The sequence below is a fragment of the Haematobia irritans genome, chromosome 1 (genome assembly GCF_050003625.1).
Source record: "Haematobia irritans isolate KBUSLIRL chromosome 1, ASM5000362v1, whole genome shotgun sequence".
Taxonomy (NCBI): Eukaryota; Metazoa; Arthropoda; class Insecta; order Diptera; family Muscidae; genus Haematobia; species Haematobia irritans.
The window spans coordinates 150,271,977-150,292,864 of NC_134397.1; the positions used below are offsets into that span (position 1 = coordinate 150,271,977).

Here is a 20,888-nt window from a genome sequence, read left to right on the forward strand (position 1 = left end):
ATAAAATGTACAAATTATTAAAATTTTGTCGAAAAAAATGATAAATCCAATCTGAAAAAATTGTGAATTTTTGGAAATATTTGAGGTCAAACGTTTCACACAAGCGTTAGAATCCATTAAAAATTATAAAAAATTTAAAAATTATTTATTTGACAAAATATCACAGACTTTTTTATTTTACATCCAAAACATTGAATTCGGATCACACCTATAGAAGTGATACAAATTCAGTGCACTGGCTGTTAAAATGGAGGACTTCCGTCCTATAACAAGTCCATGTTAAATTCATCGTTTCTGCGTCAATTTTGCACCACTTCCGGATCCAAAAAGAACATTTTAATTACTTTTTTGGCGACGCTTTTTTTGCTGGGAATTTAATTGCAATAGAAAATTTTTCCAACATTTTATTTCTTTAGAAAAATTTCTCAAAACATAATCTCTATAGGAAATTTCTTCAGAATTTTATTTCTGTAGAAAATTTTATCAAAATTTTATTTCTATAGAAAATTTATGAAGCACCTCTTAGATAGAGAGGAATATTTTGCAAAATCTTCCAAAACATCAAGAATTCCACTAATCTACCATACAGTAAAAAATCTGTCATTTTTGGTAGACTGGTGTTCATAATTGTATATAGGCCCCATATAAAGCGACCCCCATATTTCAATTCTGGCTCTATAATTACCGCACAAAAGTTCGTAATTATTTCTTCCCTTTATATACCGGTCATGAACTGAATATATACGTATTTAATCGACCTTTCTTTTGTCTACTATATATCTCGCATGGACTAACTTACAATTTAGAAGATGATGTTAAGAAGTTTTAAGTTGCCTTGCCATCGGCCGCAACCCAAGTAATTCAATTGTGTATGACCGTCCTTAGTAGAAGTTTCTACGCAATCCATGGTGGAGGGTACATACGATTCGGCCTGGCCGAACTTACGGCCGTATATACTTGTTTCAACTTTTTTCTTGATGTGCTATCAGAGTTCTTAAAAATCATGTTAACGACAACTTATGTTTCCAAAGTTTCGGAATCTTGTAGTTGATTCCGAAACTTTGAAATTATGCTTTATTTCAAGTAAAACGTCTTTACAATAATATGTTTAAAAAAATCTTTTATTTTTAAACACTTTTTGCTTTGTTGTCAAGGTGCAAAAAGTGACCAAATTTAAAGACGATTTCATTAGTTTTGAAGAATTTTTCCGAATTATTAAAGCCAAGTTGAGCTTAGTCTCATTTTTCTTTATTTTAGGATACCCAATTTTAAGTCGAATCACTTAACTATAAGGACAAAACGACTTGATTGAAAAATTTATAGACTTTTGGACAAAGAAAAAAAATGTATATCGTAGAAATGCGTCTTCTATGCTGAGCAAAATTCGGATTTGTATTTTAAGGACATGAAATCTTTGGCCTCACGACAATATCTTTTTCAGTGTGTGTTACATCGCGTTCAAAACGTTAACAAAAAACGGTAATAACACCAGAAATTATCTGAAAAAATGAAGGTCAGGATTGATCGCAATCCATGCCACAGTGTTAGAACTTGCTCTTGAGCTGGACAACCCATAGAATTTCCACAAACAGCAAAACTAACCGATGCACAAAAATAGTAGACTGGAAAGAGCTAGGAGTTGCAGAAAGTGGTCAGTTACTGTTTTTTTTTTGTTTTCTCTGTAACGGCGGGGGTGCCCCGCTGTTATTCGTCGACAATGTTCTTAATGCTGTATTGAAGCCTTGGGCAGGAATTCCAACAGGGCTCAGCACACGGCATGAGTCAACCAAGAATGGCTTAATAATAAGGTTTGAATTTATTAATTTTTGTTCTTAGAAATATCTGGCTTTATCTCCCGTCAAATTTCAAAAAATTAAGTACTTAGTTCCCATATAGGGACCATACTCTGCGGTCGCAGCACATTTAGACAATTTTGTAAACATTTTATTTCTATAGAAAATTTTGTCAAAATTTTATTTCTATAGAAAATTTTGTCAAAATTTTATTTTTATAGGAAATTTTGTCAAAATTTTATTTCTATAGGGAATTTTGTCAAAATTTTACCTCTTAGAGAATTTTGTCAAAATTTTATTTTTATAGGAAATTTTGTCAAATTTTTATTTTTACAGAAAATTTTCTCAACAATTTATGTCTATAGAAAATTTTGTCAAAATTTTATTTCTATAGAAAATTTTGTCAAAATTTTATTTCTATAGAAAATTTTGTCAAAATTGTATCTCTAAAGAAAATTTTGTCTGCATTTTATTTCTACAGAAAATTTTGTCAAATTTTTTTTATAGAAAATTTTGCCAAATTGTTATTTTTATAGAAAATTTTGTCTGCATTTTATTTCTATAGAAAATTTTGTCAACATTTTATTTCTTTAGAAAATTTTGTAAAAATTTTTATTTTTATAGGAAATTTTGTCAAAATTTTATTTCTATAGGGAATTTTGTCAAAATTTTACCTCTATAGAGAATTTTGTCAAAATTTTATTTTTATAGGAAATTTTGTCAAAATTTTATTTTTACAGAAAATTTTCTCAACAATTTATTTCTATAGAAAATTTTGTCACAATTTTATTTCTATAGAAAATTTTGTAAAAATTTTATTTCTATAGAAAATTTTGTCAAAATTTTATTTCTATAGAAAATTTTGTCAAAATTTTATTTCTATAAAAATCATAAAAATTTATTTGTTTACCAAAATATCACAAAATTTTTAATTCACTGAATTCGAATCAAATCTTAAGAAGTGATGCAAATTCAGTGCAACGACTGTTGAAATGGTGGAAATCCGTCCTATGGCCCATGTTAAATTCATCGCTTCTGCGTCAATTTTGCACCACTTTCAAAAATATACGACACTTAAAAATTTATTTTTAAAAAATTATTTTATTTTATTGTATTTTTCATAAAGTCATACTTTAAGCTACTTAAACTAAATGCGTACTTAGTACAATTATTTATGAATATGCTATTAAAATAGAAATTCATTTTAAATGGTAGATAATGAAAAATTTTAAAATATTTTTAATATCATAAATTTTTTTCGCACAAAAAAAGTTTCAAACTTATTTTCAAAAATCCTCAATAGTGTTTTTTAAAAACACTCGTAGAGAAATTGATCTCTTCGAACTCTAGTAGAGTTTAAAAATTGTGGCATACATATGTGTAACCACTACCACCACAAATACACACACAGGATGCTAAATGCAGGCAACAAATGAGCTATCATCAACCAACAAATTTGTTTGCACTCAGCAACATCCGTATACGCTGTCATCTTCCCTATCACGCCTCGTCCTCCTTCAACTCAACTTTCCATCATAATGCGACGTTCATATTCGGCTACACGTAATTTAACGGGCATTACCAAACTTAAATCCTCCATAACGGCATGCATTTGGGGTTTGGTACCACCTCCGCCAACTCCATTGGATCCGCCAACATTTGAGTTTTGTCTCTGAATGGGTCGTCGTGATTTCTCAATGGATGGTTTACGACGCAATGAGCTTTTTCTCTGCACCGGAAACGTGGAGTTGGAGGTAGTACTGGTAGCACCAAACATAGAGTTGCTGGAGGTAGAGGGTTCGCGAAAAGATCCAAATGATGAAAAGTTGTTGCCATTTGTTTGGCCCAGTATAGGTGGTGCCAGGGTTCCAGAATTGTGGGTGGCCAATGTGGAGGGCGTTTGCACTGTTTCGTTAAGATGAGATGGAGATATGAATGATGTTGAAGCATTTCCACCCTGCCACACTGATGTTGATGATGATGGTGATGCTGCTGCTGCTGCTACTACTTTCTCCAAACCCCCTTGCAAAGGCGATTCCAAGTGCAAATTCATGTGGGTGGACCAACGTTTCGGTTTGGTCGGTGTGGAAAATTGTCTATTTAGGCCATTGGCACTGGCACTGGTATTAAAACTGGCTTGGCTGTTTTGGCTAAGGGTAGCTTTTGTTTGAGTTTTCGATTTTTTCAAAAGGCTTATAAAAGTGCTACTACTGGATGTTGTCATCGGTGACGATGAGGTAAGGGTGTTGAAATAGCAAATACGATCCCTAACCGAAATATCCCGAGAGACATCCTCACTACTACCCTTATGACTTGGAGATACAATGGAAAAGGTGCTGTTTAAATTACTTTGTTGACTGTCGTTAAATGACAAGGACGAATGATTGCCACTGTCATAGGTTAGATCCTGGCCAAAGGAAGATCTTTGCAATAGTATCCTTTGATGGCCTCCAACATTTACCTTTGTATTATCCGCCTTTGCCAAAGGCTCTGCTGGTGGTGGTAGTGCAAATTTCACAGCATTTCGTTGAGACATTTCCATAGCTTTTTCTCTGATTTGACATGACCAACTGCTTGTTTGAATCACCTGCTGTGGTGCTGTAACTTCAGCCAATGTATCATTGGAATTTTCTGCTTCGTATTCTCTTTTTTCCTCTAGGCCGGAAGCTGATAGATATTCCTCATCACTGGCTGAGCCACGCTTGGATAACTGCAATGCTTTGGCTCGCAATTCATGCGACCATCCCCTTTGAGGTATATGAAGACGCGGTTGTAATTTCATTTCCCCCAAAGAGCCAGAAGCTTCGACTGCACTTGGGTAAATTGATTTTGGGGTTTCATTGACATTCGTAAAATAGTTTATGGGGACAGTTGGCGATGACTGTGCCACTGGGGCAACTGTTTGTGGTTTTGTTGCCGCTGTGGTGGTCATAGGGCTTTTGGGTGTAGACGTCATCAACCATGAATGACTGGTCGAAGAGACATTGGAGATATTACCTATACTGGAGCTGATGTTACCATTGCTGCCACCACTTGCCATTAAATTTTGCACGGCTGCCGCTCTTGGTGGTTTAGGTGGGGGCTGTGATAAATCAATATCATCCACATCCATACTATCATTGTGAATGATGGCTCCTGGTCTATAGGAGGGCATATTGTATGAATAAAATTGAAAACTGTAGGCACTTAAACTCATGTTTTCCACTAAAATTAAAATTTGTTTTCTATTTTTTTTTCAGAATTTTTTAAAGCAATTCTGCTTGTCCTTAGACTTGTGGTCGTTGTCAATTGTAAATAGCGTTTAATGTTTATAACCAGTGGCCTGGCAATATTTATACCAAAAAACCAGGAGGAATTTTAGTATATGCCCTTCCTTGGTACAACAATGCCAAAGGCGTTAATCCCTTCACCTATTTTACATTGCATCAGCTACCTGATATCGAGATATCCTGCAACAAAGTAACACCTTTTAATCCTATTTATTATATTAATCCTTGAATGCCACACTTTTCTTTGAGAGTTTTTTTTTCTTGGCGTTTCGGTGGTAGTACAAATTTGCATACCTGTTTGACATTTTTGCGATAGATAGATTTTAAACTAAAACACCAGCTGCTTTCAGCTTAAAGATGGTCCCTCAATCCAAACCGGCTTCTCAATGGTTTATAACGTTGTATTTAGTTCAGTGTTAAAGTGCGTTTGTATGTGAACGATATTGTCATAAATTTTCTAGTTAATTACCTTTATAGTCGTTACATTTTTAATATGATTAACGACTGTCCATAAATATCCTTAATTGTTGTCTTACGCACACAAACTCATGCTGTTGTTATGACATTATCCTGCAGCACATTGGAATTTGATTGTATATTCTTTTGCCCAAACTCATCATCACCGCCGCCGCCACTACCACCACCGCAACAACTCAGATTCACTTGACAAAATATTTAATAACTTTACTTATGGTTTATACCATCATTTTGGGATGAGGATAATTGTTCCATCAACAATTTCCTAATTTAAAGAATATACTTACAGAGACGAATATCTGGAATTTCATTCAATTAGAAAAATCCCTAGCATAAGAAAAAATGCTGATTGTGTGACCTTAGCTATAATAATACGACTGAAAATAACCATGTTAGAAAATAACCATCGTAGGTAATGGGAAAAATGAATGGATAGGTTTGATTTTATATTGGCAGTTTATAAAATAATAAAATTAAATTACATATATTAACACGCCATAATTTTTTTTCACACAAACCGAAGGAAATTTTCGTTAGATATGACGAATCGCTTCAATTTTTCAAATTGATTCTGTTTTAGATGAGAAAATTGAATTTTTTAGAAATTTGCATTTTTTAAAAAAATACCGACGTTGTTATGTTAGTTTGAATAGCTTTTGTTTGGGTGGTTGTCTTTGTCTTTTGTTATGCTGACAGTAAGTTTGAGAGTCTTTGGGAGAGCATTAGTAACAACACGGATGAAAAAGACTGTTTTTCATATGTTTGGCTATAAACATTATATGTTTGGAACACAAATTTTTAAACACAATATTTTTGAGTGCAAGCATATAATGTTCATAAACTAGCATAACATGTTTGGGACATATATGTTAATATGTTAGAAAATATTATGTTTGGGACATAAAATGTTTGTAAATATAATATGCTTGGATGCAAACATATATTAATTTAGAAATAGCCTATAAACATATATGTGTTTAGTAGCTTGGAGCGATATTGAATTAAGTTGGTGGTTGTTGCTTGTTATTACAAAATTAACATTTTATTTTCCCTTGGGCAATTGATCAGCTACTTCTTTGATCCTTACAAACTGTGTGGTCCGCTGTTCGAATCCCCGTCCGGCAAAAGGTAAAATTAAAATAAAAAAATCATAAAATTGAATAATTTCTTCTACAATGTTTGTATTACAGAAAAAGGTGCTAAGAACTAAAAAATCTCGTGGAAGTGAGAAAGATGTGAGGGAATATACAATTAGGCAGAAACAAAATTTTGAGCATTCAGGTCGAAAACCTATGTTGTTAGCACCTATATTACCTGTTTATTTTCATAATTCATTATGATTGTAAATATATAAATAAATAAATAAAATTTTGAGCACAATATTGTTTGGGAGATTTTTTTTAAGCATATAATATTTTTGGGTGCAAAATGCTTCCAAACATATTATATGTTCACATAATAACATATTGTTTTTTGGAAGGCAACATTATTGAATTTGGATGCAAAAATACAAAATGTTTGGAACTTAGACTACCCAAACATATATTGTTTAGACCAATATGCTTTCAAACATATTATATATTGGAAGAGATCAAACATATAAATGTTTGGGCAATACCCAAAAATGTATATGCTTGAAGCAAAATATGTTTGGGAGTATATGTTACAGAAGCGATTTTTTGTGAGCGTGAAGAGACAGAGCTAAAATTGTGAGAATAAAGGATTTGATGTTTGTATAACTAACAAGTGTATACGGCCGTAAGTTCGGCCAGGCCGAATCTTATGTACCCACCACCATACATTGCGTAGAAACTTCTGCGAAAGATTGTCATCCACAATCGAATTACTTGGGTTGTGGTAATACTTACCGATGGCAAGGTATCTTAAAACTTCTTAACACCGTCTTCTAAATTGCAAGTTAGTCCATATACCGAACAAAAAAAACGGCGGATTAAATACGTATATAACTCAGTTCTTGGCCGATTTATATAGGGAAGTCTACAAATAATTACGAAGCGATAAGAAATTTTTGACGGTAATCAGAGAGCCAGAATTGAAATATGGAAAATATGAAATATGGGGGTCGCTTTTTATGGAGGATATAAACAATTATACACAAATTATGAACACGGCTGTCACAGTTGATAGAAATCTGCCACAAATGGCAGATTTTTTACTGTTTTGTAGATTGGTTGACTTCCTGACGTTTTGGTAGATTTTGCAAAATATTTCTCTCCAACTTAGAGGTACTTCATAAATTTTCTATAGAAATACAAGTTTGACAAAATTTTCTATACAAGTAAAATTTTGGCAAAATTTTCTATAAAAATAAAACATTGACAAAATTTCCTATAAAAATAAAATTTTGAAAAAAATTTTCTATAGAAAAAAATTGTTGACAAAATTTTCTATAGAAATACAATTTTGATAAAATTTTCTATAGAAATACAATTTTGGCAAAATTTTTTTATAGAACTAAAATTTTTTACAAAATTTTCTATAGAAATAAAATTTTGCCAATTTTTTTATAGAACTAAAATTTTGGCAAACGTATCTATAGAAATAAAATTTTGCCAACATTTTCTATGGAAATAAAATTTTGGTAGATTATTTTTGGCTCGAGTGGCAACCATGATTATGAACCGATATTGACCAATTTTTGTGCGATTTGCGATCGGCTATATATAACTATAGACCGATATGGACCAATTTTTGCATGGTTGTTAGCGGCCATATACTAGCGCAATGTATCAAATTTCAACCGAATCTGATGAATTTGTTCCTCCAAGAGGCTCCGGAGGTCAAATCTGGGGATCGGTTTATATGGGAGCTATATATAATTATGGAACGATATGGACCAATTTTTGCATGGTTAATAGGGACCATATGCTAACACCACGAAGCAAATTTCAACCGGATTTGATGAATTTTGCTCCTCCAAGAGGCTCCAGAGTTCATATCTGGGGATCGGTTTATATGGGAGCTATATAATATATGACCGTTAACAACCATGCCAAAATTGGTCCATATCTGTCTATAGTTATATATAGTAGATCCCCAATCGCACAAAAAATGGTCCATATCGCCAAAAATAATCTGCCAAGATTTTATTACTATAAAATTTGTTCAAAATTTTATTTCTGTACAAAATTTTGTCAAGATTTTATTTCTATAGAAAATTTTGTCATAATTTTATTTCTATAGAAAATTTTGTCAAAATTTTATTTCTATAGAAAATTTTGCCAAAATTGTATTCTTATACAAAATGTTGTCAAGATTTTATTTCTATAGAAAATTTTGTCAAAATTTTATTTCTATAGAAAATTTTGTCAACATGTTATTTCTATAGAAAATTTTGTCAAAATTTTATTTCTACAGAAAATTTTGCCAAAATTTTATTTCTTTAGAAAATTTTGTCAAACTTAATTATATACGTATTTAATCGGTAATTCAAGTAATTCGATTATGGATAACAGTCTTTAGTAGGAGTTTCTATGCAAACCATGGTGGAGGGTACATAATATACGGCCTGACCGAACTTACGGCCGTATACTGTTTTTAATTCATTTTCTTTCGAGAAAGATGCATTTCGTAAATGGTAATTACAAATCCAAAATTAATTTAATAAATCTCAAAATTTGGAATAAAATTTAGTTCAATTTTCGCACGAGATAGTTCATTTTTCCCATAATGTAGTTTACGTTTTTTCTGTGATTGTTTAGTGATCAGAAACAATGGACAATGGGTAAAACAATCCGATATATTGAGACACTTTGTTAGAGTCGATGCAAAAGTTGGAATCTAGAACCAATATTTCAGCCTTTAAAAAAGTCAACAAAAATTTCAAAATCCAATTTAACTTTATTTTTTGTTCATGTATATAATGCAAAAATATTCATTATGTTCATTATTTATTGCTTACTCGAACGACACAACTCATAAAAAAAAGTTTTATATAAACGAAGTACATAAATTTCCAAAATTCAAATTATTCACCAAATAGTTCATAATTTTCTAAAATGAGTACATTTTAGGTAAAATATTTTAACTCGTTAACTCTCTTTTTGCTTGAAAATACAAAATTTTCTTAAACCACAGAAAATTCTTCTTATATTTAATAGTTTATCTTCAACTTAAATTATTAGCTTATTTGTATCAAATCTATCATGCTCAGATTTACTTTTTTAGATTTTATGGTATAAAATAATTTCAATTTACAAATTAAGATATTCTCAATTGAACGACGTCATGAGTAATCTGATGAAGAGCTTATACGACCTGGGGTCTTGCGGAACAAATTCCAAACACAGGAATGTTAATAATCTTTGCTTTAATTTTTTTTTTTTGCAATAAATCCCGGACACCCATCTTTGAAATTTTTCTTCGGAAGGATAATTTAAATATACTGAAAATTGTAATAAAATATTTAGTCGTTGGATTAAAGATAAAATAGTTTTAAGTATGGGATAAATTTTATTTTTTTCGTTATAATTTGGATTATTAATTTGGGTTGTTGCGCAAAAAATGATTTTAATTTAAAGAAGCCACTTTTTGGCCACTTTTTTGGGAGACACCGTGGTTATCATACCCGCATGCATACACAAGGTCGTGGGTTCGATTCCTGCTTCGACCGAACACCAAAAAGTTTTTCAGCGGTGGATTATACCACCTCAGTAATGCTGGTGACATTTCAAAGCTTCTCTAAGCGGTTTCAAAGCTTCTCTAAGTGGTTTCACTGCAATGTGGAACGCCGTTCGGACTCGGCTATAAAAAAAGGAGGTCCCTAGTCATTGAGCTTAACATGGAATCGGGCAGCACTCAGTGATAAGAGAGAAGTTCACCAATGTGGTATCACAATGGACTGAATAGTCTAAGTGAGCCTGATACATCGGGCTGCCACCTAACATAACCTTGGCCCGGAATCAATACCAAAATCCCTAAGTAAATATCAAAATCTTTGGTTCTAAGTAAACTTTTTTACTTCAGTTTACATTCACAAATCATATTGAAACAAATTACGCATTACATATATTTAAAAACTGATAACATTCCATAAAATCATTCAACAGTTCTACAAATATTATGTATTGAATACGAAATTTAAACTCCAATAAATTCCCATCTTGAAATAATTCAAGCAAATTTAAATTCCCTTCATTAATTTCTCCAATTATTTGTCACACATAATAAATCAGAATGAGAAAATTTCGAAAAATCTAAATTGATTGTAAGCGAATTAAATATCACATAATAATATATCTATGCTGGGGGAAATTGTGCTATGTGATGCTATAACTAAATACACATGGGAGTGAAATATGTAATTAATCATATGCATAATGTCATATACATAATGTGTCCTATAAAACATGATAGTATAATAGATGTATGGGCGGTCGCCAATTTCTCCAGTGATATGAGGATGTAGCCGACAGGATAATAAACATTTAAATGATATCAACAACTGAACACCCATGCCAAACGCGAGAGGCATGAACCATGTATGTATGTGTGTGTGTGTGTGTCTTATCCATTTAATTATACGCTACATTAAATACAGCCAGAAACATGAAAAATACAATACAATTTGGTTAGATATTTCAATATATTTGTACTAAATGGAATAAGGTTGGCTGTGTTTTACCAAAAGAATTCTCTTCAAAAAAAAAACGACCAAAAAACAAGTATATACGGCCCTAAGTTCGGCTAGGCCGAAGCTTATATACCCTCCACCATGGATTATGTAGAAACTTCTACTAAAGACTGTCATCCACAATCGAATTACTTTGGTCGCGGTAACACTTGCCGATGGCAAGGTTTTTTAAACCTTCCTAACACCGTCTTCTATATTGTAAGTTAGCCCAAACGTGGTATATATTAAACTAAACAAGGCAGATTTAATACGTATATAATTAAGTTTGACAAAATTTTCTATAGAAACAAACTTTTGAAAATTTTTTTTTTGGAACTAACATTTTGACAAAATTTTCTATAGAAATAAAATTTTGACAAAATTTTCTATAGAAATAAAATTTTGACAAAATTTTCTATGGTAATAAAATTATTACAAAATTTTCTGTAGAAATACAATTTTGACAAAATTTTCTATAGAAATAAAATTTGAATTTGCAATTGGTTTATATCGGTCCATAATAATATATAGCACCCATATAAACCGTCCCCAGATTTGACCTCCGGAGCCTCTTGAAGGAGCAAAACTCATTCGAAATTTCTATGAAAAATTTTGTCAAAATTTAATTTCAATATTTTGTCAAAATTTTATTTCTTTATTTCTTTATTTCTTTATTTCCGGTTTATATGGGTGCTATATATATTATTATGGATCGATATAAACCAATTGCATGGTTGTTAGAGGCCATACATTAACACCGCGTACCAAATTTCAACGCAATCAGATGAATTTTGGTCTTCCAAGAGGCTCCGGATGTCACATCTGGTGACCAGTTTAAATGGAGGCTATATTTAATTATGGTCCCATGTGGACCAATTTTTGCATGGTTGTTACAGACCATATACTAACACCATGTACAAAATTTTAGACGGATCGGATGAAATTTGCTTCTCTTAGAGGATCGGCAAGCCAAATTTGGGGGTCCGTTTATATGGGGGCTATACGTAAAAGTGGCCCATTTGCAATACCATACGACCTACATGAATAACAACTACTTGTGCCAAGTTTCAAGTCGTTAGCTTGTTTCGTTCGGAAGTTAGCGTGATTTCAAAAGACGGACGGACGGACGGACATGCTTAGATCGACTCAGAATTTCACCACGACCCAGAATATATATATATATATATATATATATATATATATATATATATATATATATATATATATATATATATATATATATATATATATATATATATATATATATATATATATATATATATATATATATATATATATATATATATATATATATATATACATATTTTTTTTTTTTTATGGGGTCTTAGAGCAATATTTCATTTTCATTTCATTTCATTTATTTATTTACTTTCATAATCCAGAAGCCTCATTCGGCCAAATTTATTACATAGCATACAAAACATGAGACTTACAAATATCCTAATTTCTATTAATATATAATTCAAATTCTATTTAATTACATTTAATGTCTTAAATATATATATACATATATTTTTAAATAATCTTAAATATGAACACGAACATGATATTAAAGTATTATTAAATAATGATTAGCACGCGAGTTTCAGAAATAGGGCTAGAGATAAGAGTTTATAAGTTCTTTGAATTTACTACATGACCACGAAAACTCTCTGTGTTCATAATTTATTCGGTTGTTCCAGATTCGTATAGCTCGAATTTGGAACGAACGTTGCATAGCTAGAGTGCGAAATGGTGGAACAATCAAAGAGCGTGTCCTCTGTGAGCTGCCGAATTCAAAATAGGACACAAAGTACTGAGGTCTTCTAAACTTCATTATTCTATAAAAAAGCAGTATTGTCCTAAGATCAATGAAATATTTCGATGTGTTACAAACGGAATGACAAAGTCAATATACCCCCATCCTATATGGGGGCTATACGTAAAAGTGGACCGATATGGCCATTTTCAATACCATCCGACCTACATCGATAACAACTACTTGTGCCAAGTTTCAAGTCGATAGCTTGTTTCGTTCGGAAGTTAGCGTTATTTCAACAGACGGACGGACGGACGGACGGACGGCTTAGATCGACTCAGAATTTCACCACGACCCAGAATATATATACTTTATGGGGTCTTAGAGCAATATTTCGATGTGTTACAAACGGAATGACAAAGTTAATATACCCCCATCCTATGATGGAGGGTATAACAAGGCCGATTTAATACGTATATAATTCAGTTTGACAAAATTTTCTATAGAAACAAACTTTTGAGAATTTTTTTTGGAAATAACATTTTGACAAAATTTTCTATAGAAATAAAATTTTGACAAAATTTTCTATAGAAATAAAATTTTGACAAAATTTTCTATAGAAATAAAATTTTGACAAAATTTTCTATAGAAATAAAATTTTGACAAAATTTTCTATAGAAATAAAATTTTGACAAAATTTTCTATAGAAATAAAATTTTGACAAAATTTTCTATAGAAATAAAATATGGTGGAGGGTATAAAAATTAATGTTAGCCTTTAAAAATATAAAAAAATGAGTTCAAAATAATTATAATGAATTAAACTTCCTTGTAGTTAAAAAAAAGAACATCTTTGGGAGGACATTTTTGGAAGTGGTTTTAAAGTTGTGCCTTTAGAAGTACTTCCAATTTTTTTTTTTTTGTTGCTGGGCTAATTTAATTTTTTAATTTTAGTTTAAATTCAATCTGATAATCTGATTTAAATTTTAACTAATCTAATGTAGTTTAATTTAGCAGAATTGTTCTGGCTGAAACTGTTCTTTTATATGAGTTGGATTAATCTTTGTGTCACATCGTCTGGATTTCTCTATAATCAACGAGTTCTGTTTCTTTCAAGGTTTAGATAAATTTGGTATCACCACTTTCAAAAAAACTTCCCTCTGAATTTTTGTTTAATTTTTGCTTAAGCGAAACTGTTATTTTTTGAGCAATTTAATTTGTGATATTATAAATTAATTTAATTTAAATTAAATGACTTGAGTCATTTCAAATATAATCGAATAAAACTCAGTTTTTTTTTTGTTCAAATGAAACTGAAAGTTTTAATTACTTTTGAGACAATTTAATTTATTTTTAATGTAATTTATTTACTTTTAGTTTTAATTTAATTAGAATTTTGTTAACGAATTATAATTCATATACCAAACAGACATCCTTATCTAACGTTTGACAAGCCCTTTTTAATATTTTGTATATGTGGATTGCTAATAGTCCAGATCCGGAGGATAGAGCCCATTTGAGTAAATTTTGCAACGATTTATTTTTTAAAAGGTAAAGCCTACCAGTGTTATATTTCTTTGTCAATTGTAACTATTGCAACTGAAGTTGATGACAATGATTACCTGTAGGCGATTAGCGTGATTTAGCGTTTTTATGGCCCCTGATTAAGTGTCACCCACAATACAGACAATTGTGTCCACCCAACCAAATACAGGTAAATGTTGCTGTTGATGCCAGAATGCATGCAGGGTGTGTGTGTGTGTTGTACGCGTTACATGATAAATGTCCCACAGCAGAAAAGGATTAGCAATTCTAAACAAATGGCCCTATTGAGATTGTATGAGTGCATGACAAATATACACCCATACATATTTCCGAGATCCTTTTTTTTTTTGATTCATAAAAAGATTAGCGAACATTGAACGTCGTTATGAGGCGGCGGGCGGATATTTCTCGAGCATCATCGCATGGTATTTTATTAAGTAAGAACAATTGTGGCGTTGCCTGAAAGCATGATGACGATAGTCCAACCAACCACTAGCAATGTCAAGCAGCTGCAATTTGACAACTTTTCAAATCCGCAAGATTAACGTTTTAAGTAAAAAACAACAAGGAGAGAAAAAGAGATTCTCATATTGTCCTCCTGCCAAGCGACAGATAGTAGGCAATGGGATTATGTTTTTCACCGAGTTAAATCTTTTTATGTATTTCTAAGTTTTTTTTTTGTGTCGGTACATTTGTAACGACCATTTCTTTCTGAGAAGGAGAAAATTCTTTTGTGCATTTAAGGTGAAAATTAAATCAATGGGAAAACCCCCAGATAATATTTCAAGGATTCTCATTTGACATAGAAATCGTTAATGCCCTCCATTTATCGTCACGTAGTAATTTTTTTTGTAAATTCGATTTTAATTGGATAAATGTTGCGTGTACGTGTACAATGCAAATGAAACCCAATAACCAAAGACAAAAGGGAAATGTAAATGGATTAAAAGTTATCGCTCTTCTTGCGAAAATGTAATCGATATTGTGTATTTGTTTGTAGATTTCTGAGAAACCATTACTCTAACTTGAAGTTTGTAAGCTACACATTATTTTCGTAGTTGCTAAGAAATGCACACGAGCATAAATATATGTTGAATTTTACTAAAAGTATTTCAATTAAGTTAAATTGGGCATAAACTCAGTCCTCCATGTTCCCGTAGAGAGTTTACATACCAAATGGCTATACGTCTTCCTGCGCAGAAGTTTGTTAGTTTGTTAGCGATTTACGATAGGAACATGTGGCCTTATATGAAAATTTAATTTTCTCAAATTATATATATACTTTTATGTACTTATAAATATACACATTTTTGCGTCACGATTTTCCTTTACCATCGGTACATTGTCGTGCGGCCAAAGATTCCTTGTCCCAAAAATACGAATGCGAATATAGCGTATCATAGCAGACACAAAATTGTCGTGACTCACGAACATTTTCGTGAGTCACGAAAATAATATCTTCGTGAGTGTGCGTGAGTAACGAATTTCGGAAAAACACGCTCACGAAAATAATCCCGGTTACGAACATAAAATGCTTACGAGTTGAATTCATTTATAATTTTAGTGACATCCTTGGTGGTAAGAGTTTTATAACGCAATCGATTTTAACCATACTCATGTTTTCAGTCAGGTTCTATAGGTAAATCACTCATAAAATTATTCGTGAGTCATGACATTTTTCATGAGTCACGATATTTTTCGTGAGTCATGACATTTAAAAGATTTCCATGCGTGAGTGTGCGTGAGTATAAATTTTCTTTTCGTGAGCGTGCGTGACCGTGAGTCCTACCAAAAATATCGTGCGTGAATAAGATTTCCCCTCTACTGTAGAATCGGAGTCTTGGGGTCGGAATGTGAAGATTTTGCTGGAGTCAGAGTCGTAAAAATTTTGCTCGACTCCGACTCCGGCCCAACCAAAATTATATTTCTATAGAAAATTTGGTAACATTTTTTTTATAGAAAATTTGGTCAAAATTTTATTTCTATAGAAAATTTCAAAATTTTATTCTAAAGAAATAAATAGAAATTGTAGTTCTATAGAAACCTAAAAATTTTAAATTTTATTCCTATAGAAAATGTTGGCAACATTTTCTTTCTGTAGAAAATTGTTGCAAAATTTTATTTGTATTGAAAGGTTTGTCAAAATTTTATTTCTATAGAAAATTTGGTAAAATTGTTTTTTTATGGAAAATTTTGTCAAAAATTTATTTCTATAGAAAATTTTGTCAAAATTTTATTTCTATAGAAAATATTGTCAAAATTTTATTCTAAAGAAATAAATAGAAATTTTAGTTCTATAGAAACCTAAAAATTTTAAATTTTATTCCTATAGAAAATTTTGGCAACATTTTATTTCTGTAGAAAATTGTTGCAAAATTTTATTTCTGTAGAAAGGCTTGTCAAAATTTTATTTCTATAGAAAATTTGGTAATTTTGTTTTTTTTTTTATAGAAAATTTTGTCAAAAATTTATTTCTATAGAAAATATTGTCAAAATTTTATTCTAAAGAAATAAATAGAAATTTTAGTTCTATAGAAACCTAAAAATTTTAAATTTTATTCCTATAGAAAATTTTGTCAAAATTGTATTTCTATAGAAAATTTTTATTTCTGTAGAAAGGTTTGTCAAAATTTGATTTCAATAGAAAATTTTGTAAAAATTTTATTTCAATAAAAAAATTTGTCAAAATTTTATTTCTATAGAAAATGTCTAAATGATCTTATGTTAGTTGGATGGGAATGTTTTACAAATTCTACCAAATAATCAAGAACTCTACCAATGTACCATTTTTGGTAGAATTCGGCCAACTGTGGCAACCATGCTTCTGAGTCGATCTACACGCAAAAAAATAATTCTTTCCTCCCAAACGAAATTTTAGACAAACAAAGTTCGTTTCTCATTTGCTTTTCGCTGTAAGGAAGTGTATTTGGAAGAAAAGTATATACTTTTTGTGATAAACGTTTATTCTTTTCCAGGATGTAAAAACAATTTCATAAAACTAGCTCAAAAAAAAACATTATTTTCTTGCTAATTGCATTGTCCCTCACATCTTTCTCACATCCACGAGGATTTTTAGTTCTTAACACCTTTTCCTGTAATACCAACAATGTAGAAGAAATTATACGATTTTATAAATTTTTTAAATTTTTTTACCTTTCGCCTGGACGGAGAATCGAACCGCGGACCATGCACATTGTAAGCCAACACACTAACCACTGATCTATGTACCTGTTATGGTCATCAATAGATAAATATCCATATAAGTTATATTTATATAGCATAGCTTGCGGCGCCCACGAACCGAATAAACAAAGTTTATTTAACAGAAACAAACATTTAGTTTGGCACCGTGGAGCAGTGGTAGCTACGTCCGACTCTCATGCCAAGGGTCGTGGGTTCGATCCCTGCTTCGGCCAAAGTTTTTTTTTTTGCTTTTGTTTTTTTTTTACATATACTCCAGATATATTCGGAAGATTCCGAAAAAATGTTCAACATTACATTGTACTATATTAAATTTTGAACTGTAAAATGTGTCTTATTAAAGACCTAAAGTCAGAAAAGAACAGTGTTTGATATAAACGAAATGGACTGTGTCGTTATTTCAAAAATAACTTTTTTTATTGAAAAAATAAAAATTTTGTAACAAACGAATTTTTTTGGTGATAAAAGTTTAAAATTTTCGAAGCAATTCAAAAAACTCTAACAAAAGAAAAACGTTTTCGGTACACGTTTTCCAAACGTTTTTTTTCTTTGCGTGTAGCAATGCCCATCTGTCAGTGAACACATTTTTTTATTAAAATATAACCCTATTGATTTTGGAAGAAACGGGTTGAGATTTAGATATAGCTCCCATATGAGTTGAGATTTAGATATAGGCCCCAAAGGCCAAAGTTTTACTCCGATTGTGTACAGGGAGCAGAATTAACATTCTTACTACGCATGCCAAATGTCATCAAAATCGGTTCAGATTTATATAAATTTTGCCAGCCTATAGACTCAGGTCAAAATTTCTCTCTATAAAATTCTAACGTTTGTCGGTATGCAACTGACATCAAATGTGAAATTTAGAGCTAGAAATAAGATAATTTATATCGGTCCATTTTTTGCGGAGGGCACAACTTATAATTACAAATGAAAGTTATTAAAATGCGATTTAGTTATATTACGCGGAGTCGACTCCGGAGTCGGAGTCGCAGTCGAGGCTGACGAAAAATGCTGGAGTCGGAGTCGAGCAAAATTGGCTCGATTCCACAGCCCTGCTTTTAACTAGTTCTTTTGACTCCATATTTAAAAAAAACCCGCTTTTTATACCCTCCACCATAGGAAGGGGGTATATTAACTTTGTCATTCCGTTTGTAACACATCGAAATATTGCTCTAAGACCCCATAAAGTATATATATTTGGGTCGTGGTGAAATTCTATCGACTTGAAACTTGGCACAAGTAGTTGTTATTGATGTAGGTCGATGGTATTGCAAATGGGCCACTTTTACGTATAGCCCCCATATAAACGGACCCCCAAATTTGGCTTGCCGATCCTCTAAGAGAAGCAAATTTCATCCGATCCGGCTGAAATTTGGTACATGGTGTTGGTATATGGTCTACAACAACTATGCAAAAATTGGTCCACATCGGTCAATAATTATATATAGCCCCCATATAGACCGATCCACCGATTTGACTTGCAGAGCCTCTAAGAGAAGCAAATTTCATCCGATCCGGCCGAAATTTGGTACATGGTGTTGGTATATGGTCCCTAACAACTATTCAAAAATTGGTCCACATCGGTCCATAATTATATATAGCCGCCATATAAACCGATCCCAGATTTGGCTTGCGCAGCCTCTAAGAGAAGCAAATTTCATCCGATCCGGTTGAAATTTGGTACATGGTGTCAGGATACACCCAGAGAAGGAATATGATCACCTCAAACATGTTTTAAGAGCAAAATTTTATTTTTGGGTGATGACCATGTAACATGGTTTTCGCAACCATGTTATTTTCTCGGAAATCATGTATCTGATTTCGGCAAGCAGGTTATATTTGACGAGAAAATAACATTTTAGTGCCAAACATGTTACATGGTCACCATACAAAAATAACATTTTGCTCTTGAAACATGTTTGAGGTGATCATATTCCTTCTCTGCGTGTATGATCTCTAACAACCATGCAAAAAGTGCTCCACATCGGTCTATAATTATATATAGCCCCCATATAAACCCATCCCCCGATTTGGCTTGCGGAGCCTCTAAGAGAAATTTGGTACATGGTGTTGGTATATAGTCTCTAATAACAATGCAAAAATTGGTCCACATCGATCAATAATTATATATAGCCCCCATATAGACCGAGCCCCCGATTTGGCTTGCAGAGCCTCTAAGAGAAGCAAATTTCATCCGATCCGGCTGAAATTTTGTACATGATGTTCATATATGGCCTCAAACACCCATGCAAAAATTGGTCGAAATCGGTCCATAATTATATATAGCCCCCATATAAACCGATCCCCAGATTTGACCTCCGGTGCCTTTTGGAGAAGCAAAATTCATCCAATCTGGGTGAAATTTGGTACGTGTTGGTAGTTGAAATTTGGTACGTGTTGGTAGTATATGACCGATTTAACAACCATGCCAAAAGTGGTCCATATCAGTCCATAATCATATATAGCCCACATATAAACCGATCCCGAGATTTGGTTTTGGAGCCTCTTGGAGGAGCAAATTTCATCCGAGTCAGTTGAAATTTGGTACATTGCGCTAGTATATGGCCGTTAATAACCATGCCTAACTAGGTCCATATCGGTCTATAGTATATATAGCCCTCAGATAAATCGATCCCCAATCACACAAAAATTGGTCCATATCAAGTTCATATCAAGCACATATAAGCGACCCGATGTTTCAATTGTGGCTCTCTACGTACCGTGCAAAAGTCCATATCGATTCGTAATTATTTGTAGACTTACCTATACATACCCTTTTTGTCTAATATGTACCACGTATGAACTAACTAACAATTTAGAAAACGATGTTAAGAAGTTTTAAGATACCACAACCCAATTAATTCGATTGTGGATAACAGCCTTTCGTAGAAGTTTCTACGCAATCCATGGTGGAGGGTACATAAGATTCGGCCTGGCCGAACTTACGGCCGTATATACTTGTTCATATATTTAATGGGTATTTTCATTTTTTGCTTCAAACGGGTTATGAACAGAGTAAGAATTAATAAAATGGTATCCATTATTTAAATTTTGTCGAAAAATTCAAAACACTAAATTCGGATCACACCTTAGGAAGTGATGCACATTTAGTAGAATGTCAAATTGCGTCTACCATGTCAACAGATGTTGAGTGGGGAGATCGGTCTATATGGGGCTATATCAAAACATGGGCGATAAAAAATTGAATGA

The 20,888-nt window shown here is 32.1% G+C and overlaps 2 protein-coding genes across 6 annotated transcripts in view; both read right to left on the reverse strand.

The window, feature by feature from the left end:
- mesh (sushi domain containing 2 mesh) overlaps positions 1–20,888 on the reverse strand; it is a 163,220-nt gene that overhangs the window by 126,544 nt on the left and 15,788 nt on the right. The window lies entirely within an intron of this gene.
- bnk (bottleneck) lies at positions 3,021–5,068 on the reverse strand. Its single transcript, XM_075291895.1, has one exon. The coding sequence runs from the start codon at positions 4,987–4,989 to the stop codon at positions 3,316–3,318; it is 1,674 nt and encodes a 557-aa protein (XP_075148010.1). The 5' UTR covers positions 4,990–5,068; the 3' UTR covers positions 3,021–3,315.